This window comes from Myxine glutinosa, chromosome 6 (genome assembly GCF_964187855.1).
Source record: "Myxine glutinosa chromosome 6, kmMyxGlut1.1, whole genome shotgun sequence".
In the NCBI taxonomy this organism is placed as follows: domain Eukaryota; kingdom Metazoa; phylum Chordata; class Myxini; order Myxiniformes; family Myxinidae; genus Myxine; species Myxine glutinosa.
In genome coordinates this window covers 3,548,688-3,576,368 of record NC_136266.1, presented here as the reverse complement: position 1 = coordinate 3,576,368, position 27,681 = coordinate 3,548,688, and the positions used below count along the sequence as shown (strand labels likewise).

General features: G+C 46.0%; 1 protein-coding gene and 2 long non-coding RNA genes across 4 annotated transcripts in view; 2 read left to right on the top strand and 1 right to left on the bottom strand.

Moving 5' to 3' along the window:
• The window catches only part of LOC137429547 (transmembrane protein 120A-A-like), a 184,594-nt gene extending 164,296 nt beyond the window's left edge, over nt 1–20,298 (top strand). Inside the window, exon 12 of one of the 2 annotated variants that reach the window (XM_078779564.1) lies at nt 20,074–20,298. In XM_078779564.1, coding sequence (XP_078635690.1) covers nt 20,074–20,106 — 33 coding nt within the window. In that variant the 3' untranslated portion in view covers nt 20,107–20,298. Of the gene's footprint in view, nt 1–19,998 lie in introns of both variants that reach the window. The other variant, XM_078779563.1, reaches the window with a different exon arrangement.
• On the bottom strand, nt 1,754–24,930 carry LOC137429545 (uncharacterized). Its single transcript, XR_013623756.1, has 2 exons — nt 24,847–24,930; nt 1,754–2,198 (listed from the first exon to the last, which is right to left on the bottom strand). It is a non-coding gene; the product is annotated as an uncharacterized LOC137429545 (long non-coding RNA).
• On the top strand, nt 9,562–15,930 carry LOC144892557 (uncharacterized). Its single transcript, XR_013623755.1, has 3 exons — nt 9,562–10,925; nt 11,313–15,809; nt 15,850–15,930. It is a non-coding gene; the product is annotated as an uncharacterized LOC144892557 (long non-coding RNA).
• Nucleotides 24,931–27,681: the final 2,751 nt, after the last annotated feature.

The following is a 27,681-nucleotide window of genomic DNA, read 5'->3' as shown; positions in this document are numbered from 1 at the left end:
GCATGACGGATGACCAATCGAGCTTGAACTCCGAGGCGTACCCAAACTATGGCGGTGTTATCTCTTCAACACGCACAAGGGTGGAGGGTGACGAGGCTTACCTGCATGGGTTTCACTTGGCGTCCTCAAACCCACGACAATTAAACAAGACAAACGAGAGATTAAAATTCAACAAGTAATACAACAACAACAACAACAGGCATTTTAAGGCCATTTTCCCTGCTAGAGCGGGGGTTAGCCTTGCGGTGCCCATGACAATCTTCTCCGTTTTGCCCTATTTTCTGCAACTCCCCTTGTTAACCCCCTTGCCCGCATTTCTTCTTCCACCACCTTTAGCCAAGTCTTTCTCGGTCTTCCCCGTCCTCTACTTCCTTCTACAATCATTTCCATCACTCTTCTCAAACAGTCACTTTCATCATTCCTCAACACATGACCAAAGCATCTCAAACTGTTTCTCTTCACAGCATCCATCACAGGCTCCGTTCCCATCATCTTTCGCAATTCATCATTTGTCTTCCTCTCTCTCAACGATACTCTGCACATCCACCGAACCATTCGCATTTCCACCCTTTCCAACCATCGTTGCTGCTCTACGTTCATCACCCATGTCTCGCTCCCATAAATCATAACACTTCTCACACATGACGCATCCACCTTTCCCTTCAACTTCAATGACACTCCCCTCCTTGTCAGCACGCCACTCAGTTCCCGAAACTTCTTCCATGCACATCTCACTCCAGCAACTGTTGCCGAGTCTGATCCACCTTCTCCATTCAGCATGTCTCCGAGGTAACAAAATGTTTTCACACCTTTCAGCTTCACGCCGTCTCCAAGATCAAACTCAACATTTCCTCCATCTGCAGCGCCCTCTGTGCACACCTTACACTTGAAGGTATCTGTCACACTGGTTAATGACCCTCTCAGACCACGACATTTTTGATGAACCCACTCAGCACACATTGTACATTGAATGGAGTTCACTCCGACACCCTTCCTGCACACAGCACATGGCCACTTCCCAGTTCTTTCCACCTCACCACATGCTTTACCACTTGCCATCACCTTCGTCTTTCTGATATTCACCTTCAGACCTTTTGTCTCCATACATTCCTTCCATTTGTTCATCTTCTCCTTCAGTCCATCCATACTTTCTGCCATCAACACAAGATCATCTGCATACAACAACTCCCACGGTAAACCCTCCTTCACGTTCTGAGCCAGCACCTCCATCACAGCTACAAATAGTAGTGGACTTAGTACCGACCCCTGATGCACTCCCACCTTCACCTCAAACTCACCACTGTTCCCGTCCTTCATCCTTACAGCTGTGTGCGCTCTTTCATACATTGCCATCACTACTCTGATCAACCATTCCTCCACTCCTAACTTCCTCAATGCCCATGTCACGACTTCGCATGGAACCCCATCGAATGCTTTCTCCAGATCAACAAACCCAAGAAACAACTTCTTCCTCATCTCCATGTACTTCTCCTGCAACTGCCTTACAATAGAAAGCGCGTCTGTCGTTCCTCTTCCTAGCATAAATCCAAACTGCATTTCGTCGATCTGCACTTTCTTCCTTGTCCTCCTCTCCAACACCCTTTCCAATACCTTCATTCAATGCTCCAATAACTTTATCGCTCGATACGAGCCACAGTCCAGAGGTTCACCTTTCCCCTTGTATAGAGGGACGAGGGTACGCAGTTGCCAATCCACTGGAATGCGGCCTTCTTTCACCACCAGATTACCGATCTCAACAAGTAATAGGTTTAATAAAAATAAATGCCAGGGAACAAAAATGTACGGTAAACTAAGATTCCTAAATTGAGATGTCTCTACATGGACACAGGAAACAGACACAGGGATAAATAAAATAACGAAAGTAAAAATTAATGTGGTGCGTTTGGCAGCTTAGTACTCAGCTTTGCGCAGCCCTCGAGCCCTGTCGGCCCTCGAATGGGTCCACAAGTCCTTGCGCAGGAAAACGGCTTGGCGCAAAGTTGCGTTCCCCACCAGCCGCAGCCGTGAAGCGAACAGCTCCTCGCTCCTTCCTCATCCTACGCTCCACAAAGCACCGAGGTCTCTCCGGTAGACACGGCACGGCACACAGCCGTCACGAAGGCAGCACCACCGGGATCCGAGAAAAGATGCGTCCGCCCCTCCACGCAGCCAGGAACAGAGCGAGCGCGCGAATGCCACTGCCAAGAGAGAGACAAACTGTGAATGCTCGCGATGCCAGCCACGAACTAAGAGCGAGCACGAACTGCGACCGCACGCGATGAATGTCTGAACCAGAAGAGAGAAGAGAGCACAATGCATCCGCTCGTAATGAAAACCCAGCACCCAGAGAGAATCGTGCGCCTGCACGCTATGCCAGCCACGGACCGAGAGAGAGAAAAAAACGCGTCCGCTTTCCATGCAGCCCTCTCTGTCGAGAGCACAGGGAGAGAGAGATGCATCCGCTTGTAATGAATATCCGAACCAAGAGAGGGGAAATGGCGGGACATGTCCTTTTTACTCCTCGGTCTCGAACGTTCTCTGATGACGTCTGCGTGCGCTCCAATCAGCGAGTGCCACTACATCGTTCCACGGCCATGACCAATCATCACCTCTCGGGGTGGGGCCTCACGGCCCTTCTTGCCGGCCCTTGTGGTGACTCGGCTGGTGGCGTCAGTGGTCGTGTTCGAATGTCATGATCCGGTGACTTTATTTAGTGTACTTAGTATAGGTGCGGAGTGCATGGCTGGTGTTGCAAGTGTCATAAGGAACAAAGGGAAAACCCTACAGAGGCAATGAGTGTACCCTCTACTTTTAGCTCTTACACAAGCCTCAATCTTGTATACAAAAAACAAAAACAAACAAACAAAAAAAAAACAGGGAATCTACCCTTATACCCTAACTAATTAGCATAGCTCCACCCCTCGCATGGAGACAAATATACAATCTTACCGGACACACTGAGCCGATTTATTTACACTGAGGTGTTCTTACACGACATTCGAAGGATGGTAATCTATACACTTCTACCTGGTCAAGGTATTTCATTGCCTACCCCCCACAAACGTAACAATATGTTTCAATGTTGTTGTTGTTTCGTATGCAGCCTCTGGCCAGCACCCTAACTATTAAGCCAACACCAGGTTCATATATTGCAATAAAATTTGTTATTATTCCTATATACTCAAGAAATTTGGATTGGAGATCAAAAGATGAATACGAGGCAAGATTACAGAAGGTCCACTTTTATTTCTGATTAATTGACATATGTGGGAAAATTACACGCCGAGACCAGGAATCAAACCCAGGTCCTCTGGTGAACTGTACCAGTGCTCTGCCATCTGAGCTATCCCATTTCTAATTTTCCCATTTTATTTCTCAGTATTTCTATGTATACATGTTTTACCGTTGTGGAACAATAGCACTTTTTAATGTTAAGTGTCCCCATTTTAGATAAGCATAAGTATTGGAGCAGATGACTGACAGGTGTTGCTTGTTACCTCCGCCACTGAAGGAAGATGCATTGAGGTTATCTTTTCACCCCTGTTTGTTTATTTGTGAACAAGATATCTCAAAAAGTTGTAGACGGATTCAGACGAAATTTGGCAGAGTGGTAGTGTATGTGACAAGGACAAAATGATTAGATTTTGGTGAAGATCTGCATATGGATTCGGATACTAGGATTATTTAGTTTTTAAGTGATTCTTCACCATTATTGAGAGATCGGGCGAAAAGCGATATATAACATGATATTTAAAAAGTTATGGACGAGTTATGACTAAACTTGGTGGACGAGTTTATTTGGTGATAAGAACAAACCGATTAGATTTTGGTTCAGGTCCGAATCCAGATCCGGCCCATCAGTGGGATACAAAACAAACTGTTTCGTCTGGCGGAGGTGTGCTCTCTACCAAGTGCCGTTCTAGTTGCTTCGGAGTTTTTATTGCATTGATTGTTTACAAATAAGAGCTGCGAATGTCTAGTGTTGGTTTTACCATTTGCTTTTGCCTTGGGCGTCTACCTTTGGAGTCAGTAGGCGTAAACCAATGTGAAGAGCAGCGAACTGTATGAAAAAAAAAAAAGTGGAGTTTGCGTCAAGTTGCATGCAATGTGGAGTTCACAACATGGAATGTTGCATGCAACATGGGGTTTGTAAAATGGAGTGTTTTCATGCAATGCTTTTCTTGCCCAATCGAGGATGCCTTGGAAAAGACAAAAAACAAAAAGCCTTTTTCTGTCATATCGTTGTTCTTTTGTTGTTTTTTTTCATTATTTCTAAACAAATGTGCAATTTTGACATGAATAACAAGTATATTTGATATTGTGATCTATTAATACATCTTTTGACGCGATAATTTTACAATACCTCAGAGGTAGTGAACAAAACTTGAAAAAAAGCATTTTTCTGTCATATCGTTTTTCGTTTTTTTTTGTATACTGAATCGAGGCTCGTGAAAGAGCTAACATTTACTTCACAAACAAATCAACCAGACAAACAAAATATATAAAAATAGGGAGCGGAAAACAAGATGGGGAGAGAAGGGGAAGCACACAAACACAACATTTGAGAGCAGGGAGATGTGTGGAAGGGAGAGGGCTTGGGGGGAGGAGGCGTGGGAAGGGGGGGGGGGGGGGAGCGAGAAATATAAAACACAAGGACACCAAGGACTTCCAGGACAGAAGTTGGTATTTCAAAAAAGTGGAATTGGGGTGAAATTAGCGGGGGTAGAAAAGATCAAGGTTTTGGATGGGGGAAGATAAGAGATGGTGGTGAACAGCTGTTTTAAAGACCTGGAGGGTGGAGTGGGATTGAAGAGAGTGAGGGAGTTTGTTCCAGATGCGGGAGAAAAGAGGAATGAAGGAGTGAAGGTGAGCAGAGAGTCTTGATTTTGGCAGTTTGACCATAAGAGGGTTGCAGGCAGATCTTGTGCGACCTGTAGGAATATTTGCGGGACAGAGCCCAGAGAGAGCTGGGGGGGCAAGGCCGGAGAGGAGTCGGTAGAAGACGGAAAGACCACAAACCTGCCTGCGGTGAGTGAGTGAGAGGCCCTTGGATTTAGCTTCATCTTGCCCAATTTTTTTTTGTTTTTTTCATTATTTCTAAACAAATGTGCAATTTTGACATAAGTAACAAGTATATTTGATATTGTGATCTATTAATACATCTTTTGACGCGATAATTTTACAATACCTCGGAGGTAGTGAACAAAACTTGAAAAAAAGCCCTTTTCTGTCATATCGTTGTTTTTTTTTGTTTTTTTTTTTCATTATTTCTAAACAAATGTGCAATTTTGACATAAGTAACAAGTATATTTGATATTGTCATCTATTAATACATCTTTTGACGCGATAATTTTACAATACCTCGGAGGTAGTGAACAAAACTTGAAAAAAGCCTTTTTCTGTCATATCGTTGTTTTTTTTCATTATTTCTAAACAAATGTGCAATTTTGACAAAAATAACAAGTATATTTGATATTGTGATCTATTAATACATCTTTTGACGCGATAATTTTACAATACCTCGGAGGTAGTGAACAAAACTTCAAAAAAAGCCTTTTCTGTCATATGGTTTTTTTTTTTTTCATTATTTCTAAACAAATGTGCAATTTTGACATAAGTAACAAGTACATTTGATATTGTGATCTATTAATACATCTTTTGACGCGATAATTTTACAATACCTCGGAAGTAGTGAACAAAACTTCAAAAAAAGCCTTTTCTGTCATATGGTTTTTTTTTTTTTCATTATTTCTAAACAAATGTGCAATTTTGACATAAGTAACAAGTACATTTGATATTGTGATCTATTAATACATCTTTTGACGCAATAATTTTACAATACCTCGGAGGTAGTGAACAAAATTTGAAAAAAAGCCTTTTTCTGTCATATCCTTGTTTTTTTTTTGTTTTTTTTCCATTATTTCTAAACAAATGTGCAATTTTGACATAAGTAACAAGTATATTTGATATTGTGATCTATTAATACATCTTTTGACGCGATAATTTTACAATACCTCGGAGGTAGTGAACAAAACTTGAAAAAAGCCTTTTTCTGTCATATCCTTGTTTTTTTTTTTGTTTGTTTTCATTATTTCTAAACAAATGTGCAATTTTGACATAAATAACAAGTATATTTGATATTGTGATCTATTAATACATCTTTTGACGCGATAATTTTACAATACCTCGGAGGTAGTGAACAAAACTTGAAAAAAAGCCTTTTTCTGTCATATCGTTTTTTGTTTTTTTTTGTATACTGAATCGAGGCTCGTGAAAGAGCTAACATTTACTTCACAAACAAATCAACCAGACAAACAAAATATATAAAAAGAGGGAGCGGAAAACAAGATGGGGAGAGAAGGGGAAGCACACAAACACAACATTTGAGAGCAGGGAGATGTGTGGAAGGGAGAGGGCTTGGGGGGAGGAGGCGTGGGAAGGGGGGGGGGGGGGAGGGGGAGAAGTATAAAACACAAGGACACCAAGGACTTCCAGGACAGAAGTTGGTATTTCAAAAAAGTGGAATTGGGGTGAAATTGGGCTACACAGCTGACTCCGCACGTGAAAAAGCTGAATGCCTCAACTCTGTGTTTGCCTCTAAATCTTGTGTCCCAAACCCATCCCTCTCTGTACCCACCATACCCAGTCGTACCCTGCTGCTCCTGGACTCCGTGTCCTTTCCTCCCGACAAGGTGGAAAAGTTTCTGTCAACCCTCGACTCTGATTCTGCAACTGGACCCGACGGCATCAGCCCACGGGTCCTAAAATCCTGCTCTGCTGCTCTATCTCACCCTCTCTCTGTTCTCTTCACCCTCTCTTTTGCTCAAGGTCAACTGCCATCTGCTTGGAAATCAGCCAACATCACCGCTTTGCACAAAAAAGGTGCAAAAACAGATCCTAGCAACTACAGACCAATCAGCCTTCTCCCAATTATCAGCAAAGTCATGGAATCCATCATTGCTTCGGATATGAAATCTTTCCTCTTCTCCAATGGCTTGATCTCTGATCATCAATTTGGTTTCAGACCAGGTCACTCTACTCTGGACATGCTGCTTCTGCTGTCTCAACAATGGATGGAGGTCCTCAATGCCAAACAGGAAATTAGAGCTGTCTCCCTCGACATATCACGTGCCTTCGACACGGTCTGGCACCCCGCTCTGCTCACCAAACTCTCCTCCTTTGGTATCCATGGAAATCTCCACGCATGGCTGGCGGACTTCCTCTCTAGTCGTTGTCAACGTGTGGCCCTGAATGGGTTTCTCTCATCTCCTCTTCCTGTTCAGGCTGGAGTTCCCCAAGGCAGTGTTCTGGGCCCCGTGCTTTTTCTGGTCTTCATCAATGATCTCTCTGACTCTCTCGAAAATCCTCTCTATCTCTTTGCTGATGACTCCACTCTCTGCCGCTCCATTCCTCTTCCCTCAGATCGGCAGTCTGCTGCCTCCTCACTCTCTGAAGACCTGGACAAAATCACAGACTGGTCAAACAAGTGGAACATGTCTTTCAATCCTGACAAATCTCACACTCTTACTATGTCTCTCCGAAAAGATCGACTGGACAACCCTCCCATCTACTTTCTCAACAATCCTCTCCAAGAAGTTCTGTCGCTCAAGATTTTGGGTCTCACTATCTGCCATGATCTTTCTTGGGAAAACCACATTTCCAAGCTGGCCTCCAAAGCCAGTCGCCGACTGGGCATCCTCCGTCGTGCGAAGTCCTTCCTCGGCACACCTGAGCTCCTCACCACATACAAGGCTTTCATCCGCAGCCCAATGGAATACTGTTCTCCCCTATGGGCCGGTGCTCCTGCCTCACACCTAGCTCGGCTTCACGCTGTTGAAACCAAAGCTTTCAGAATTATTGGAATCTCCCGCGATGAAGCTATCTCTGAGGGCCTTTCACTCACTCACCGCAGGCAGGTAGGTGGTCTTTCTGTCTTCTACCGACTCCTCTCCGGCCTTGCACCCCCAGCTCTCTCTGTGCTCTGTCCCCCAAATATTCCTACAGGTCGCACAAGATCTGCCAGCAACCCTCTGATGGTTAAACTGCCGAAATCTCGGCTCTCTGCTCACCTTCACTCCTTCATTCCTCTTTTCTCCCGCCTGTGGAACAAACTCCCTCACTCCCTTCAATCCCACTCCTCCCTCCAGGTCTTTAAAACAGCTGTTCACCACCATCTCTTATCTTCCCCCATCCAAAACCTTGATCTTTTCTACCCCCGCTAATTCACCCCAGATCCACCTTGTTTGAAATTCCAACTTCTTTCCTGGAAGTCCTGGCAGTGTCCATATGTTTTATACCTCTCCCACCGCCCCCTTCCCACGCCCCCCCCCCCCAAAGCCCTCGCCCTCTCTCAGATCTCTCGATGTCTCCATGTCTCTCGGTCCCTGCTCTCAAATGTTGTGTTTGTGTCCTTCCCCCTCTCTCCCCATCTTGTCTACCGCTCCCTATGTTATATGTTTTTTGTGTCGGTTTGTCTTTCTGTGTGATTAATGTTCGCTCTTTCACGAGCCTCGACCTTGTATACAAAAAACAAAAAAAAAAAAAAAAAAAAAAAATTAGCGGGGGTAGAAAAGATCAAGGTTTTGGATGGGGGAAGATAAGAGATGGTGGTGAACAGCTGTTTTAAAGACCTGGAGGGTGGAGTGGGATTGAAGAGAGTGAGGGAGTTTGTTCCAGATGCGGGAGAAAAGAGGAATGAAGGAGTGAAGGTGAGCAGAGAGTCTTGATTTTGGCAGTTTGACCATAAGAGGGTTGCAGGCAGATCTTGTGCGACCTGTAGGAATATTTGCGGGACAGAGCCCAGAGAGAGCTGGGGGGGCAAGGCCGGAGAGGAGTCGGTAGAAGACGGAAAGACCACAAACCTGCCTGCGGTGAGTGAGTGAGAGGCCCTTGGAGTTAGCTTCATCTTGCCCAATTTTTTTTTGTTTTTTTCCATTATTTCTAAACAAATGTGCAATTTTGATATAAATAACAAGTATATTTGATATTGTCATCTATTAATACATCTTTTGACGCGATAATTTTACAATACCTCGGAGGTAGTGAACAAAACTTGAAAAAAAGCCTTTTTCTGTCATATCGTTGTTTTTTTTCATTATTTCTAAACAAATGTGCAATTTTGACATAAGTAACAAGTATATTTGATATTGTGATCTATTAATACATCTTTTGACGCGATAATTTTACAATACCTCGGAGGTAGTGAACAAAACTTGAAAAAAAGCCTTTTTCTGTCATATCGTTTTTTTTTTTTTCATTATTAGCGCTGAGGAAGCGCCTCTAGCGAATGACTTCCAGCCAGTGTAACGCGAATTCCAGTCACAGGAATTCTGAGATCATATAAGTGTGACGTGGCAGTTCCTGATTGGTTCGTGTTGGGGAACCCCTTCTCGCTGGCGACGTGACGTAAATTCGCGCACGCGCACTGGTGAAGCGCGAGATTCGGCCCAAGGTTCTTATTATTATTATTATTATTTTTGTATACAAGATCGAGGCTCGAACCATGATCGAGGCTCGAAATTCCATGCCCGAACCTCAGCGCAATCCAAGAGGATTCACTTGTTAATACATCTTTTGACGCGATAATTTTACAATACCTCGGAGGTAGTGAACAAAACTTGAAAAAAAGCCTTTTTCTGTCATATCGTTGTTTTTTTTTTCATTATTTCTAAACAAATGTGCAATTTTGACATAAGTAACAAGTATATTTGATATTGTGATCTATTAATACATCTTTTGACGCGATAATTTTACAATACCTCGGAGGTAGTGAACAAAACTTGAAAAAAAGCCTTTTTCTGTCATATCGTTGTTTTTTTTTTTGTTTTTTTTTTCATTATTTCTAAACAAATGTGCAATTTTGACATAGATAACAAGTATATTTGATATTGTCATCTATTAATACATGTTTTGACGCGATAATTTTACAATACCTCGGAGGTAGTGAACAAAACTTGAAAAAAGCCTTTTTCTGTCATATCGTTGTTTTTTTTCATTATTTCTAAACAAATGTGCAATTTTGACAAAAATAACAAGTATATTTGATATTGTGATCTATTAATACATCTTTTGACGCGATAATTTTACAATACCTCGGAAGTAGTGAACAAAACTTCAAAAAAAGCCTTTTTCTGTCATATCGGTTTTTTTTTGTTTTTTCCCATTATTTCTAAACAAATGTGCAATTTTGACATAAGTAACAAGTATATTTGATATTGTCATCTATTAATACATCTTTTGACGCGATAATTTTACAATACCTCGGAAGTAGTGAACAAAACTTCAAAAAAAGCCTTTTTCTGTCATATCGTTGTTTTTTTTCATTATTTCTAAACAAATGTGCAATTTTGACATAAATAACAAGTATATTTGATATTGTGATCTATTAATACATCTTTTGACGCGATAATTTTACAATACCTCGGAAGTAGTGAACAAAACTTCAAAAAAAGCCTTTTTCTGTCATATCGGTTTTTTTTTGTTTTTTCCCATTATTTCTAAACAAATGTGCAATTTTGACATAAGTAACAAGTATATTTGATATTGTGATCTATTAATACATCTTTTGACGCGATAATTTTACAATACCTCGGAGGTAGTGAACAAAACTTGAAAAAAGCCTTTTTCTGTCATATCCTTGTTTTTTTTCATTATTTCTAAACAAATGTGCAATTTTGACATGAATAACAAGTATATTTGATATTGTGATCTATTAATACATCTTTTGACGCGATAATTTTACAATACCTCGGAGGTAGTGAACAAAACTTGAAAAAAAGCCTTTTTCTGTCATATCCTTGTTTTTTTTTTGTTTTTTTTCCATTATTTCTAAACAAATGTGCAATTTTGACATAAGTAACAAGTATATTTGATATTGTCATCTATTAATACATCTTTTGACGCGATAATTTTACAATACCTCGGAGGTAGTGAACAAAACTTGAAAAAAAGCCTTTTTCTGTCATATCGTTGTTTTTTTTTTCATTATTAGCGCTGAGGAAGCGCCTCTAGCGAATGACTTCCAGCCAGTGTAACGCGAATTCCTGTCACAGGAATTCTGAGATCATATAAGTGTGACGTGGCAATTCCTGATTGGTTCGTGTTGGGGAACCCCTTCTCGCTGCCGACGTGACGTAAATTCGCGCACGCGCACTGGTGAAGCGCGAGATTCGGCCCAAGGTTCTTATTATTATTATTATTATTTTTGTATACAAGATCGAGGCTCGAAATTCCATGCCCGAACCTCAGCGCAATCCAAGAGGATTCACTTGTTAATACATCTTTTGACGCGATAATTTTACAATACCTCGGAGGTAGTGAACAAAACTTGAAAAAAAGCCTTTTTCTGTCATATCGTTGTTTTTTTTTTCATTATTTCTAAACAAATGTGCAATTTTCACATAAGTAACAAGTATATTTGATATTGTGATTTATTAATACATCTTTTGACGCGATAATTTTACAATACCTCGGAGGTAGTGAACAAAACTTGAAAAAAAGCCTTTTTCTGTCATATCGTTGTTTTTTTTCATTATTTCTAAACAAATGTGCAATTTTGACATGAATAACAAGTATATTTGATATTGTGATCTATTAATACATCTTTTGACGCGATAATTTTACAATACCTCGGAGGTAGTGAACAAAACTTGAAAAAAAGCCTTTTTCTGTCATATCGTTGTTTTTTTTTGTTTTTTTTTTTCATTATTTCTAAACAAATGTGCAATTTTGACAAAAATAACAAGTATATTTGATATTGTGATCTATTAATACATCTTTTGACGCGATAATTTTACAATACCTCGTAAGTAGTGAACAAAACTTCAAAAAAAGCCTTTTTCTGTCATATCGTTTTTTTTTTGTTTTTTCCCATTATTTCTAAACAAATGTGCAATTTTGACATAAGTAACAAGTATATTTGATATTGTGATCTATTAATACATCTTTTGACGCGATAATTTTACAATACCTCGGAGGTAGTGAACAAAACTTGAAAAAAGCCTTTTTCTGTCATATCCTTGTTTGTTTTCATTATTTCTAAACAAATGTGCAATTTTGACATAAGTAACAAGTATATTTGATATTGTGATCTATTAATACATCTTTTGACGCGATAATTTTACAATACCTCGGAGGTAGTGAACAAAACTTGAAAAAAGCCTTTTTCTGTCATATCCTTGTTTTTTTTCATTATTTCTAAACAAATGTGCAATTTTGACATGAATAACAAGTATATTTGATATTGTCATCTATTAATACATCTTTTGACGCGATAATTTTACAATACCTCGGAGGTAGTGAACAAAACTTGAAAAAAGCCTTTTTCTGTCATATCCTTGTTTGTTTTCATTATTTCTAAACAAATGTGCAATTTTGACATAAGTAACAAGTATATTTGATATTGTGATCTATTAATACATCTTTTGACGCGATAATTTTACAATACCTCGGAGGTAGTGAACAAAACTTGAAAAAAAGCCTTTTTCTGTCATATCCTTGTTTTTTTTTTGTTTTTTTTCCATTATTTCTAAACAAATGTGCAATTTTGACATAAGTAACAAGTATATTTGATATTGTGATCTATTAATACATCTTTTGACGCGATAATTTTACAATACCTCGGAGGTAGTGAACAAAACTTGAAAAAAAGCCTTTTTCTGTCATATCCTTGTTTTTTTTCATTATTTCTAAACAAATGTGCAATTTTGACATGAATAACAAGTATATTTGATATTGTGATCTATTAATACATCTTTTGACGCGATAATTTTACAATACCTCGGAGGTAGTGAACAAAACTTGAAAAAAAGCCTTTTTCTGTCATATCGTTGTTTTTTTTCTTGTTTTTTTTCATTATTTCTAAACAAATGTGCAATTTTGACATAAATAACAAGTATATTTGATATTGTGATCTATTAATACATCTTTTGACGCGATAATTTTACAATACCTCGGAGGTAGTGAACAAAACTTGAAAAAAAGCCTTTTTCTGTCATATCCTTGTTTTTTTTTTCATTATTTCTAAACAAATGTGCAATTTTGACATAAGTAACAAGTATATTTGATATTGTGATCTATTAATACATCTTTTGACGCGATAATTTTACAATACCTCGGAGGTAGTGAACAAAACTTGAAAAAAAGCCTTTTTCTGTCATATCGTTGTTTTTTTTTTTGTTTGTTTTCATTATTTCTAAACAAATGTGCAATTTTGACATAAGTAACAAGTATATTTGATATTGTGATCTATTAATACATCTTTTGACGCGATAATTTTACAATACCTCGGAGGTAGTGAACAAAACTTGAAAAAAAGCCTTTTTCTGTCATATCGTTGTTTTTTTTTTTGTTTGTTTTCATTATTTCTAAACAAATGTGCAATTTTGACATAAGTAACAAGTATATTTGATATTGTGATCTATTAATACATCTTTTGACGCGATAATTTTACAATACCTCGGAGGTAGTGAACAAAACTTGAAAAAAAGCCTTTTCAAACGTTTGTCGCAGCCTAAATATTCCTGTTCTAACGACTTCACCAAAAGTAGCTCACATGACATGGCAATGCGATGGGGCTGCCCCAGCATGCAATGTGTTGCAGGAGCCACATGAAAACCGATTAAAATGTAACATTACACCAATACTTGGGGAGTGCGGGGGAAGAGATAGCTTCAACATCAAATGTACAACATGGGAGTGAATGGACATGCTGGTTTGTTTTACAGTACATGAGCAGCGTTGTTTGTGTGTAAGGTACAAGTTGTGCTTTCACAACAGTAACTCGATCCCAGAGTCAAAATGAATTCATACAGCCTGGGGCGCCATGCTCATTGTTCTGACATTTGTTTTTGTCCTTTTACATTGTTTGTTATCAATTCATTTCCTTCATTGTTATTTGATCGTGAGAAACTGAAGGTGCTCCATTCCTTTTATACTTCATTTTGGCCAAATGATTACACTTTACATTGTAGATGAAGTACCATCTCAAAATATCCTTGGAGTGAGGGCCGTATACGGTAGTCCTGCAACAACTCCGAGCGTTCCCTCACAAGGAACCTCAACGCAGGAGGAGGTCGTTGGGCACATCAAAGCTTGCTCAATGGTTGGTGGTCCGACCTTCCATTGTCAGAGCAGACACCAATTATTAGGCCACAGGATTTGTTACATTGATCAACTCATGTGTTTAGAGATAGACTTTGGCTTGTAAACGGAGGTATAACATCATGCGTCACGGTGGATAACCACCCAAATGGCCAAAACAACCAATGGAGGGCCTTTGGGACATGTCAATAAGAAACGAGACATGAACTAACCAAGAGGGACACGAATGTTGGATCATTCGCGAGAGAATGAAATGTGCCTCATAATCATACAGCAGTAAACAACCATGCCGGGCATGGTGTTTGCAAACAGTCAACCATGCTTCATGCGGTGTAAAGGAAGCAACAAAAACAAGGTATTTGGTGGACGTCCGAGAAGGTAGGCTTATGCTGACGTTCCCTGGGAAAGGTGTGTCCACCAACAAAGAAAGGGAGGTGATCAGGGTTGTGGAATACTTGGCAAAAGGATAAAAACATTTTTTGCTTTCACAAAGAGGACCATTTATTGCTGCAAAGAGGCCAACAGGTAACAGGTAACAGTTTCCCGTTTTGGCTACAGGGAATACCATCAGAGTAGGCAGTGTAATTCTCACAACACAACATCGATGGTGATGCACAGCAGGAAGGAAAAAAACAACAACCGCAGAACGACACTTTTAGATGTCAGACATCGACCGACATGCCTCCGCCTACATTATTACATCATTATACATGTACCAAGTTTCATTTAAATCTCTTCAGCTGTTCTCAACTATCACATTTTTGCCAGACATGACCTCTGACCTTTGACCCCCAAAATCTAATCGGTTTATCTTTACCTCATTATACACACCTGCACCAAGTTTGACTTGGATCCCCTTCAGCCGTTCGAGTTATCGCGATAACGGAAACCTATGACGGACGGACAGACAGCCGGATAACCCAAAAACAATGCCTCCGGCGACTTAGACGGTGTAGGCGGAGGCATGTTTGAGGCCTGCGACAGACTCGGTGGTGTCGTGGTTAGGTTTGCCCTGATTCTGGGAGCTCGGCGGTGCGAATCGTGGCTCAATCACAACAAAGACTTAAAAGATGGTGCGGGCTTCTTCCTTGGGCTTCTTCCTTGCTCAACGCTTAGCATTTAGAGGGCAGAGCATCAACAAACAACCATAAGTTGACAACCATTGAGTAAGCTTGATGGGCTTAATGGTCTCCTCCTTATAAGGGAACTAATCAATAAGAACAGGAATGTTCCCTCGTCTTGGCAACTGCAGAGTGGAATGAACAAATGAACGTGAGAAAGAATGCATTCGAGTGGAGAGCTTGTGCAGGTTGGCATGAATGCCATTAGAGAGAGGAGAGCTTGTGCAGGTTGGCATGAATGCCATTAGAGAGAGGAGAGCTTGTGCAGGTTGGCATGAATGCCATTAGAGAGAGGAGAGCTTGTGCAGGTTGGCATGAATGCCATTAGAGAGAGGAGAGCTTGTGCAGGTTGGCATGAATGCCATTAGAGAGAGGAGAGCTTGTGCAGGTTGGCATGAATGCCATTAGAGAGAGGAGAGCTTGTGCAGGTTGGCATGAATGCCATTAGAGAGTGGAGAGCTTGTGCAGGTCGGCATGAATGCCATTAGAGAGAGGAGAGCTTGTGCAGGTTGGCATGAATGCCATTAGAGAGAGGAGAGCTTGTGCAGGTTGGCATGAATGCCATTAGAGAGAGGAGAGCTTGTGCAGGTCGGCATGAATGCCATTAGAGAGTGGAGAGCTTGTGCAGGTCGGCATGAATGCCATTAGAGAGAGGAGAGCTTGTGCAGGTTGGCATGAATGCCATTAGAGAGAGGAGAGCTTGTGCAGGTTGGCATGAATGCCATTAGAGAGAGGAGAGCTTGTGCAGGTTGGCATGAATGCCATTAGAGAGTGGAGAGCTTGTGCAGGTCGGCATGAATGCCATTAGAGAGAGGAGAGCTTGTGCAGGTTGGCATGAATGCCATTAGAGAGAGGAGAGCTTGTGCAGGTTGGCATGAATGCCATTAGAGAGTGGAGAGCTTGTGCAGGTCGGCATGAATGCCATTAGAGAGAGGAGAGCTTGTGCAGGTTGGCATGAATGCCATTAGAGAGAGGAGAGCTTGTGCAGGTTGGCATGAATGCCATTAGAGAGTGGAGAGCTTGTGCAGGTCGGCATGAATGCCATTAGAGAGAGGAGAGCTTGTGCAGGTTGGCATGAATGCCATTAGAGAGAGGAGAGCTTGTGCAGGTTGGCATGAATGCCATTAGAGAGTGGAGAGCTTGTGCAGGTCGGCATGAATGCCATTAGAGAGAGGAGAGCTTGTGCAGGTTGGCATGAATGCCATTAGAGAGAGGAGAGCTTGTGCAGGTCGGCATGAATGCCATTAGAGAGAGGAGAGCTTGTGCAGGTTGGCATGAATGCCATTAGAGAGAGGAGAGCTTGTGCAGGTTGGCATGAATGCCATTTGAGAGAGGAGAGCTTGTGCAGGTTGGCATGAATGCCATTAGAGAGAGGAGAGCTTGTGCAGGTTGGCATGAATGCCATTAGAGAGAGGAGAGCTTGTGCAGGTTGGCATGAATGCCATTAGAGAGAGGAGAGCTTGTGCAGGTTGGCATGAATGCCATTAGAGAGGAGAGCTTGTGCAGGTTGGCATGAATGCCATTAGAGAGAGGAGAGCTTGTGCAGGTTGGCATGAATGCCATTAGAGAGAGGAGAGCTTGTGCAGGTTGGCATGAATGCCATTAGAGAGAGGAGAGCTTGTGCAGGTTGGCATGAATGCCATTAGAGAGAGGAGACCTTGTGCAGGTTGGCATGAATGCCATTAGAGAGAGGAGAGCTTGTGCAGGTTGGCATGAATGCCATTAGAGAGAGGAGAGCTTGTGCAGGTTGGCATGAATGCCATTAGAGAGAGGAGAGCTTGTGCAGGTTGGCATGAATGCCATTAGAGAGAGGAGAGCTTGTGCAGGTTGGCATGAATGCCATTAGAGAGAGGAGAGCTTGTGCAGGTTGGCATGAATGCCATTAGAGAGAGGAGAGCTTGTGCAGGTTGGCATGAATGCCATTAGAGAGAGGAGAGCTTGTGCAGGTTGGCATGAATGCCATTAGAGAGAGGAGAGCTTGTGCAGGTTGGCATGAATGCCATTAGAGAGAGGAGAGCTTGTGCAGGTTGGCATGAATGCCATTAGAGAGAGGAGAGCTTGTGCAGGTCGGCATGAATGCCATTAGAGAGAGGAGAGCTTGTGCAGGTTGGCATGAATGCCATTAGAGAGAGGAGAGCTTGTGCAGGTTGGCATGAATGCCATTAGAGAGAGGAGAGCTTGTGCAGGTTGGCATGAATGCCATTAGAGAGAGGAGAGCTTGTGCAGGTTGGCATGAATGCCATTAGAGAGAGGAGAGCTTGTGCAGGTTGGCATGAATGCCATTAGAGAGAGGAGAGCTTGTGCAGGTTGGCATGAATGCCATTAGAGAGAGGAGAGCTTGTGCAGGTTGGCATGAATGCCATTAGAGAGAGGAGAGCTTGTGCAGGTCGGCATGAATGCCATTAGAGAGAGGAGAGCTTGTGCAGGTTGGCATGAATGCCATTTGAGAGAGGAGAGCTTGTGTAGGTTGGCATGAATGCCATTAGAGAGAGGAGAGCTTGTGCAGGTTGGCATGAATGCCATTAGAGAGAGGAGAGCTTGTGCAGGTTGGCATGAATGCCATTAGAGAGAGGAGAGCTTGTGCAGGTTGGCATGAATGCCATTAGAGAGAGGAGAGCTTGTGCAGGTCGGCATGAATGCCATTAGAGAGAGGAGAGCTTGTGCAGGTTGGCATGAATGCCATTAGAGAGAGGAGAGCTTGTGCAGGTTGGCATGAATGCCATTAGAGAGAGGAGAGCTTGTGCAGGTTGGCATGAATGCCATTAGAGAGAGGAGAGCTTGTGCAGGTTGGCATGAATGCCATTAGAGAGAGGAGAGCTTGTGCAGGTTGGCATGAATGCCATTAGAGAGAGGAGAGCTTGTGCAGGTTGGCATGAATGCCATTAGAGAGAGGAGAGCTTGTGCAGGTTGGCATGAATGCCATTAGAGAGAGGAGAGCTTGTGCAGGTCGGCATGAATGCCATTAGAGAGAGGAGAGCTTGTGCAGGTTGGCATGAATGCCATTTGAGAGAGGAGAGCTTGTGTAGGTTGGCATGAATGCCATTAGAGAGAGGAGAGCTTGTGCAGGTTGGCATGAATGCCATTAGAGAGAGGAGAGCTTGTGCAGGTCGGCATGAATGCCATTTGAGAGAGGAGAGCTTGTGCAGGTTGGCATGAATGCCATTAGAGAGAGGAGAGCTTGTGCAGGTTGGCATGAATGCCATTAGAGAGAGGAGAGCTTGTGCAGGTTGGCATGAATGCCATTAGAGAGAGGAGAGCTTGTGCAGGTTGGCATGAATGCCATTAGAGAGAGGAGAGCTTGAGCAGGTTGGCATGAATGCCATTAGAGAGAGGAGAGCTTGTGCAGGTCGGCATGAATGCCATTAGAGAGAGGAGAGCTTGTGCAGGTTGGCATGAATGCCATTAGAGAGAGGTGAGCTTGTGCAGGTTGGCATGAATGCCATTAGAGAGAGGAGAGCTTGTGCAGGTTGGCATGAATGCCATTAGAGAGAGGAGAGCTTGTGCAGGTCGGCATGAATGCCATTAGAGAGAGGAGAGCTTGTGCAGGTTGGCATGAATGCCATTAGAGAGAGGAGAGCTTGTGCAGGTTGGCATGAATGCCATTAGAGAGAGGAGAGCTTGTGCAGGTCGGCATGAATGCCATTAGAGAGAGGAGAGCTTGTGCAGGTCGGCATGAATGCCATTAGAGAGAGGAGAGCTTGTGCAGGTTGGCATGAATGCCATTAGAGAGAGGTGAGGTTGTGCAGGTCGGCATGAATGCCATTAGAGAGAGGAGAGCTTGTGCAGGTTGGCATGAATGCCATTAGAGAGAGGTGAGGTTGTGCAGGTTGGCATGAATGCCATTTGAGAGAGGAGAGCTTGTGCAGGTCGGCATGAATGCCATTAGAGAGAGGAGAGCTTGTGCAGGTCGGCATGAATGCCATTAGAGAGAGGTGAGGTTGTGCAGGTCGGCATGAATGCCATTTGAGAGAGGAGAGCTTGTGCAGGTCGGCATGAATGCCATTAGAGAGAGGAGAGCTTGTGCAGGTTGGCATGAATGCCATTAGAGAGAGGTGAGGTTGTGCATGTTGGCATGAATGCCATTAGAGAGAGGAGAGCTTGTGCAGGTCGGCATGAATGCCATTAGAGAGAGGAGAGCTTGTGCAGGTCGGCATGAATGCCATTAGAGAGAGGTGAGGTTGTGCAGGTTGGCATGAATGCCATTTGAGAGAGGAGAGCTTGTGCAGGTCGGCATGAATGCCATTAGAGAGAGGAGAGCTTGTGCAGGTTGGCATGAATGCCATTAGAGAGAGGTGAGGTTGTGCAGGTCGGCATGAATGCCATTAGAGAGAGGAGAGCTTGTGCAGGTTGGCATGAATGCCATTAGAGAGAGGAGAGCTTGTGCAGGTTGGCATGAATGCCATTAGAGAGAGGTGAGGTTGTGCAGGTTGGCATGAATGCCATAAGAGAGAGGAGCGTATCAGGCAGCACTGCACCACGTACGGAGGGCAATGGCTTCTTCCCGATGGTTCAGCACCTGGTTTTTTTTTGGACCCACCGCCACATTGCTTCCTCAGTGCAGGTACATGCTTGGGATGTTGAAACAAAGTTGTGGTTACAGATGATAGAATGGAATGTACTGTTGAAGATTCAAGCAATGAAAACATTCCTTTTGTGCACTTTTCTTTAATGGCTGCCCGATGGGAGCCATTACATGTGTTGAATATCTGAATGGAAGAGGCAAAGGATATTCTATTTTAACATCTTAACTTAAACTCATGTCCTCACTCCCTGACAGGTGCCTGTACAATCCTTCACTTACCTGCTGCTGTTCATGGGAAATGCCTCAACCACGCTGCGTGTGCTTTTCCAGAAGCTTCGAGAGAAACGCCAGAAGACTTCATGATCCTCTCCTGGCTAAATATATCCCTGAACCCACAGGAATCCGATACCTTGCATCACCCATGTTGGCAATCTGTCCAGCTGTCGCGGAGCCCATGCTGAATCTGCTCTCCATTCACACTCCTCCCTCATACTCTTGACCATCTGACTTTCCCTTTCTTGCACATTTGGAAATAAAGAATACTCTCCTCACCAATATTGTTTACACTGGGATTTTCATGAAGCCATGCGCGTTCAGCACACCTTCAATATATTTTAGTAAAAAGAGCTCTCCGTTCAGACACCAGTAATCATGCAGGTACTCTTCAATATCAATATTACATCTCTTCCATAGGTACCACCATCCTGAGCCCACAAACGGAGTTTCCTCTTATCCGCACATGTGCCTTGCATGAGTAACCCGGATCAATAGTGGATCCTTAAACAACCTGAGACAACTATTTTTTTTTTTTTTTTTTGTATACAAGATCGAGGCTCGTGAAAGAGCTAACATTAATCACACAAAAAGACAAACCGACACACAAAACACAAAAAACAAGGGGAGCGGCAGACAAGATGGGGAGAGAGGGGGAAGGACACAAAAGAGAGGGGGAAGAGGGGGAAGGACACAAACACAACATTTGAGAGCAGGGACATCGGGAGGACTTGGGGGGAGGTGGGAGAGGATTAAAACATATGAACACTGCAAGGACTCTGGGGTGAATTACCGGGGGTAGAAAAGATCAAGGTTTTCGATGGGGGAAGATAAGAGATGGTGGTGAACAGCTGTTTTAAAGACCTGGAGGGAGGAGTGGGATTGAAGGGAGTGGGGGAGTTTGTTCCAGAGGCGGGAGAAAAGGGGAATGAAAGAGTGAAGGTGAGCAGAGAGCCTAGACTTTGGCAGTTTAACCAGAAGAGGGTTGCAGGCAGATCTTGTGCGACCTGAAGGAATATTGGGGGGACAGAGCACAGAGAGAGCTGGGGGAGCAAGGCCGGAGAGGAGTCGGTAGAAGACAGAAAGACCACCAACCTGCCTGCGGTGAGTGAGTGAAAGGCCCTCGGCGTTGACTACATCGCAGGAGATTCCAATGATTCTGAAAGCTTTGGCCTCAACAGCGTGAAGCCGAGCAAGGTGTGAGGCAGGAGCACCAGCCCAGAGGGGGGAACAGTATTCCATTGAGCTGCGGATGAAAGCCTTGTATGTGGTGAGGAGCTACTATTTCAGCTCAACTAGTTCATTGCCCTCACAAATTGCAGGAAAACTTCCAAGTCTGCCATGACATGCTCATCGTTTCCTCGTTCTGTATGGTAAACGGGCGCTTCACAAGGAATGATGTTGGGATGGGGAGCTCGCCAAGCTGCACTCCTTCAAACTGGGCAAGCGACACGAGATGCTGCACGTGACATGGTGCCTCTGGAGAACCACCCAAAGTTTCTTGTTGTACCTTATTCGGTTTCGGCAATGCACAGTTTGACACCAAGTTCCGTCTGTTGCGGTGACTGCAGCCAAAATGAAGATTTCCAAACACGCATGGTGTCGAAACAACACCCAGACCGCACCGCTTGTCTGCAGACACAGGACATCTATATCGGAACAAAATGGCAAACGTGGAACCCAAACAGGGGACGATCCGGTGAAATGGGATGAAAAATTAACGGAAATGCAAATCATTCCAAAATGAAGGTCGAGTGGAGGGAGTAAAACGGGGAGGGTTTGGCAGCCGAGGGCCTGGCTACCATGGTGATTTGCCGATTTAGGCTCACATGATTTTCCTGTGCCGTTTCCACGTACCTGCGCTTTCTACCATTGCTTCGACGACATCTCGAACGTCTTTTGCTCTGTACGCGAGGAGCCGCACATTCCAAACCTCAACGAGAACCGATGGACGGTTGAACACGAGACGAGATCAATGGTTTCCGACACGAGATGCAGTCGAACTGGTGGAATTGTATTCTTTTACGATCACTTGGAGGGCAGCAAAACGAGCAGGATCCAATTTGGAATCTTGGCATGATCCCTCTCCAACAAGAAGCCCCTTGAGTCCTGTTTTTGATTTGCAGAGAAACCAGTCACCACACAGCAAATGCTCCATATGCCACGAGTCCTTTTCATCACTTTCTGCTCCAAGGTTGCTGCGAGATCACAATGAAAAACTGCCAATGGAATACTCGGAAACGTGGAGATTAACCGAGTCGGGTTCATGGATGGTGCCGCTCCACATTGCTGGCATGGTAAATATAACCCGAGCCAGCCTCGGGTGGAGCGGCACCCCACCAGCCCGCTCAGAACCGTGGAAATAACCCGACGCTGGTTCGAGGAGCACACTGCGCACAACCTGCACGGAACCGAACCCCCTCTACCCTCCAAAACCCCCCAAAAACAACAACAACAAAACAACCTCAGTTGGGATGGGGAGCTCGCCAAACTGCACTCCTTCAAACTGGACAAGTGACGCGAGTCTGGTTTGGGAAGTGGGTCCCTCCGCCCTACTTGAAGCGATGTTAACTCGAGCTTGAAGATAGCACACGCCACGTCACCTTGCTCAGAAACGTTCAAATTACCTTAGCCGCATCCACCCACCCAATACCTAGAGCAAAATATGAGCAGGTTCCAGGAGCACGCCGCCTACACATACTCAAAAAGGAGTAAATAACTCCGACCAGGTTCTCGGGAGGAACTCTCTCCATACTGATCAGAACCGTGTAAATAACCGAGCCAGGTTCGGGGAGGGACTCTCTCCATACTGATCAGAACCGTGTAAATACCGAGCCAGGTTCGGGGAGGGATTCTCTCCATACCGATCAGAACCGTGTAAATAACCGAGCCAGGTTCAGGGAGGGACTCTCTCCATACCGATCAGAACCGTGTAAATAACCGAGCCAGGTTCTGGGAGGGACTCTCTCCATACTGATCAGAACCGTGTAAATAACCGAGCCAGGTTCGGGGAGGGATTCTCTCCATACCGATCAGAACCGTGTAAATAACCGAGCCAGGTTCTGGGATGGACTCTCTCCATACTGATCAGAACCGTGTAAATACCGAGCCAGGTTCGGGGAGGGACTCTCTCCATACTGATCAGAACCGTGTAAATAACCGAGCCAGGTTCGGGGAGGGACTCTCTCCATACCGATCAGAACCGTGTAAATAACCGAGCCAGGTTCTGGGAGGGACTCTCTCCATACTGATCAGAACCGTGTAAATACCGAGCCAGGTTCGGGGAGGGACTCTCTCCATACTGATCAGAACCGTGTAAATAACCGAGCCAGGTTCGGGGAGGGACTCTCTCCATACCGATCAGAACCGTGTAAATAACCGAGCCAGGTTCTGGGAGGGACTCTCTCCATACTGATCAGAACCGTGTAAATAACCGAGCCAGGTTCTGGGAGGGACTCTCTCCATACTGATCAGAACCGTGTAAATACCGAGCCAGGTTCGGGGAGGGACTCTCTCCATACTGATCAGAACCGTGTAAATAACCGAGCCAGGTTCTGGGAGGGACTCTCTCCATACCGATCAGAACCGTGTAAATACCGAGCCAGGTTCGGGGAGGGACTCTCTCCATACTGATCAGAACCGTGTAAATAACCGAGCCAGGTTCTGGGAGGGACTCTCTCCATACTGATCAGAACCGTGTAAATAACCGAGCCAGGTTCGGGGAGGGACTCTCTCCATACCGATCAGAACCGTGTAAATAACCGAGCTAGGTTCTGGGAGGGACTCTCTCCATACCGATCAGAACCGTGTAAATAACCGAGCCAGGTTCGGGGAGGGACTCTCTCCATACTGATCAGAACCGTGTAAATAACCGAGCCAGGTTCGGGGAACGACTCTCTCCATACCGATCAGAACCGTGTAAATAACCGAGCCAGGTTCGGGGAACGACTCTCTCCATACTGATCAGAACCGTGTAAATAACCGAGCCAGGTTCGGGGAACGACTCTCTCCAGACTGATCAGAACCGTGTAAATACTACCGAACCAGGTTCGGGGAGGGACTCTCTCCATACCGATCAGAACCGTGTAAACAGAACCGTGTAAATAACCGAGCCAGGTTCGGGGAACGACTCTCTCCAGACCGATCAGAACCGTGTAAACAACTCGAGCCAGGTTTGGGGAGCTCGTGCCCCACCCTCCTCCATTACTCGGCCCAGAGCCAGCATCCTGCGGCAAAAGCAGGCCGAGGGGCCACAAGGAGGGGGCGTTTGAAATGTGTCAGAGATAAAATGGCAAAAAACGAATGGCTCTGGAATAAAACGAGCAAACAAAAAAACAATACAAGGTAGATATAGATGGTTGATGACGTAACCACGTGTGCCATGAACACTTCAAGTCGGACAGCATCGTTAAAAAAGAATGTGAACAACATTTGACGTCCGTGGACGTTTGAAAATATTGCATCCGTCGGGTTCATCTGCTTTGTTATCAAATGGAGACCGTTGGTCCATCATGGATGGTCTTGCCACGAACAGAGGTAGATTCCGTGAAACATGGCAGCTCATTATGGCGACGAAGACCAACATTGGCGACCAAGAGCAAGAATGGCGACCAAGACCAAGAATGGCGACCAAGACCAAGAATGGCGACCAAGACCAAGAATGGCGACCAAGACCAAGAATGGCGACCAAGACCAAGAATGGCGACCAAGACCAAGAATGGCGACCAAGACCAAGAATGGCGACCAAGACCAAGAATGGCGACCAAGACCAAGAGACAATCGGCTGAATAATCGTGAAACTGAAAAAATAATAATAATAACAATCCTCACCCTTTGTGCCAAATGTGTCTCCAGTGTCTCCATTAAAGTCACCTCACCCGGAAACGTCATATTCCTTCACCTTTGCTGGTGTGTCATCCATGTCAAGTCATCCATGCCCATGTCCGTGTCCCATTCCTGCTCCTCTATCTAGTGTAATCCCGGGACATCTGAAATGCTCCCTCATAGCAGCAATCTCGACATGGACTGATGCCGGGACTAGCGCCGGCGCAGGCAGAGACCCCACCCTCACCCTCCCCCGCCCCCACCCTCACCCATCCCCCTCCCCCGGCCCCACCCCTCCCCCCGACCTGGGACGGTGTTCGGAAAGAAGGCGACAAATGCACATTTCGAGGCGGGACACGCGAAAAGGCAGGAACAGTCAGCAAATGGCAGCTGCTGAATATAAAGCAAAAGAGACAGAGAGGGAGAGAGAGACCGCCGAGGTATAAAGATGGGGCCGTGAATCGTGACACGGATCACAAGGAAGGTACAGCGGGCGCGAGGCACGGCCGCGGGACACCTGGAATACAGGGGACGGCCGCGGGACACCTGGAATATCGGGGACGACCGCGGGACACCTGGAATACCGGGGACGACCGCGGGACACCTGGAATACCGGGGACGGCCGCGGGACACCTGGAATACCGGGGACGGCCGCGGGACACCTGGAATACCGGGGACGGCCGCGGGACACCTGGAATACCGGGGACGGCCGCGGGACACCTGGAATACCGGGGACGACCACGGGACACCTGGAATACCGGGGACGACCGCGGGACACCTGGAATACCGGGGATGACCGCGGGACACCTGGAATACCGGGGACGACCGCGGGACACCTGGAATGTCGGGGATGACCAAGGGACACCTGGACTGCCAGGGACGACCAAGGGACACCTGGAATGCCGGGAACGACCACGGGACACCTGGAATACAGGGGACGGCCGCAGGACACCTGGAATACCGGGGACGGCCGCGGAACACCTGGAATACCGGGGACGACCGCGGGACACCTGGAATACCGGGGACGGCCGCGGGATACCTGGAATATCGGGGACGACCGCGGGACACCTGGAATACCGGGGATGACCGTGGGACACCTGGAATACCGGGGATGACCGCGGGACACCTGGAATGTCGGGGACGACCAAGGGACACCTGGAATGCCGGGGACGACCGCGGGACACCTGGAATACCGGGGACGGCCGCGGGACACCTGGAATACCGGGGACGACCAAGGGACACCTGGAATGCCGATGACGGGCGACGTACACCTGGAATGCCGATGACGGGCGACGTACACCTGGAATGCCGGGGACGGGCGACGTGCACCTGGAATGCCGATGACGGGCGACGTAAACCTGGAATGCCGATGACGGGCGACGTACACCTGGAATGCCGGGGACGGGCGACATACACCTGCAATGCCGGGGACGGGCGACGTGCACCTGGAATGCCGGGGACGGGCGACGTGCACCTGGAATGCCGATGACGGGCGACGTAAACCTGGAATGCCGATGACGGGCGACGTACACCTGGAATGCCGGGGACAGGCGACATACACCTGCAATGCCGGGGACGGGTGAAGTACACCTGGACAGCCGGGGACGGGCAACGTACACCTGGAATACCGGGGACGGGCGACGTACACCTGGAATGCCGGGGACGGGCGACGTACACCTGGAATGCCGGGGACGGTCGACGTACACCAACCGTTCCGATCGTGTTCTCCAGTCTCACCGAGAGGTTTTCGACGCCGTGTCCGCCATCTTTGTCTCGGATCCGTGGCGGGAACGTTCTCGCCTCCGCAATGGCGCATGAAGTGATAACTCGAAAGAACGTGTAGGAATGATACTCCTGTGGCGGACATGAAAGCTCACTGGCGTGATGGCATCATTCCGCGCACCAAGTGGGCGGCGGCCACGCCCGAGGGGTAGGCGTGGCCGCGGGATATACACCGGGCGCGCAGCCCGGAGCGCTAGAGTGCTACAGTGGAGCTCTTGTAATAAAGACACTTTGAACTTACCGCGTTGTCCGCTTCCTCCTTGCTATACAAGTAGCGTGCGTAGCACCGCGCTTCATTGGTGACCCTCCGACGTTCTGGTCAGCCGTCGCTGACCACCCGAACCCGCCACAGCAATGGCAACCAACGCGGTCCAAATCAAACTCCCCGAGTTCTGGGAGGCTTAAGCTGAAGTTTGGTTCTTGCAGGCAGAAGCCCAGTTCCGACTACGAGGCATCACGGTGGACGAGACCATGTACTGCCACGTGGTCGCCTCCCTCGGGCCCGGCACGGCCGCTCGCGTCGTGTCGGTCCTGAGGAACCCACCGGCCGACGGCAGGTACGAGGCGATCAAGCGTCTCCTCCTCGCCACGTTCGGCCTCACGGTGGACGCACGGGCCGACCGCCTCCTGGACCTCCCCGAGCTCGGTGACACGCGACCGTCGGTCCGCATGGACCATATGCTGTCGTTGAAAACCCCGAACGCTCTATTCCGGGAGTTATTTCGACGCCAGCTGCCGGCACGAGTATGCCTCGCCTTGGCCGGTTCTGCGATGACGGAACCCCGAGCTCTCGCTGCCGAGGCCGACAGGTTCTTCGCGGCTTTGGACACGCAGGCGAGTTTTGGTGCGGCCATCGCGAATCCCGAGGCTGATGCACACCTCGTGGCTGATGCTGATGCACACCTTGCGGCCGCCGCCACACCCCACCCACCACCGCCGCGGAGAAAACCGCGGCCTCCGCCGCCTCCGCCGCCAACCTGGTGTTTTTTCCACGCCCAGTTCGGCCACGAGGCTCGGCAATGTCGCCCGCCGTGCTCATTCGGCAGGTCGGGAAACGCC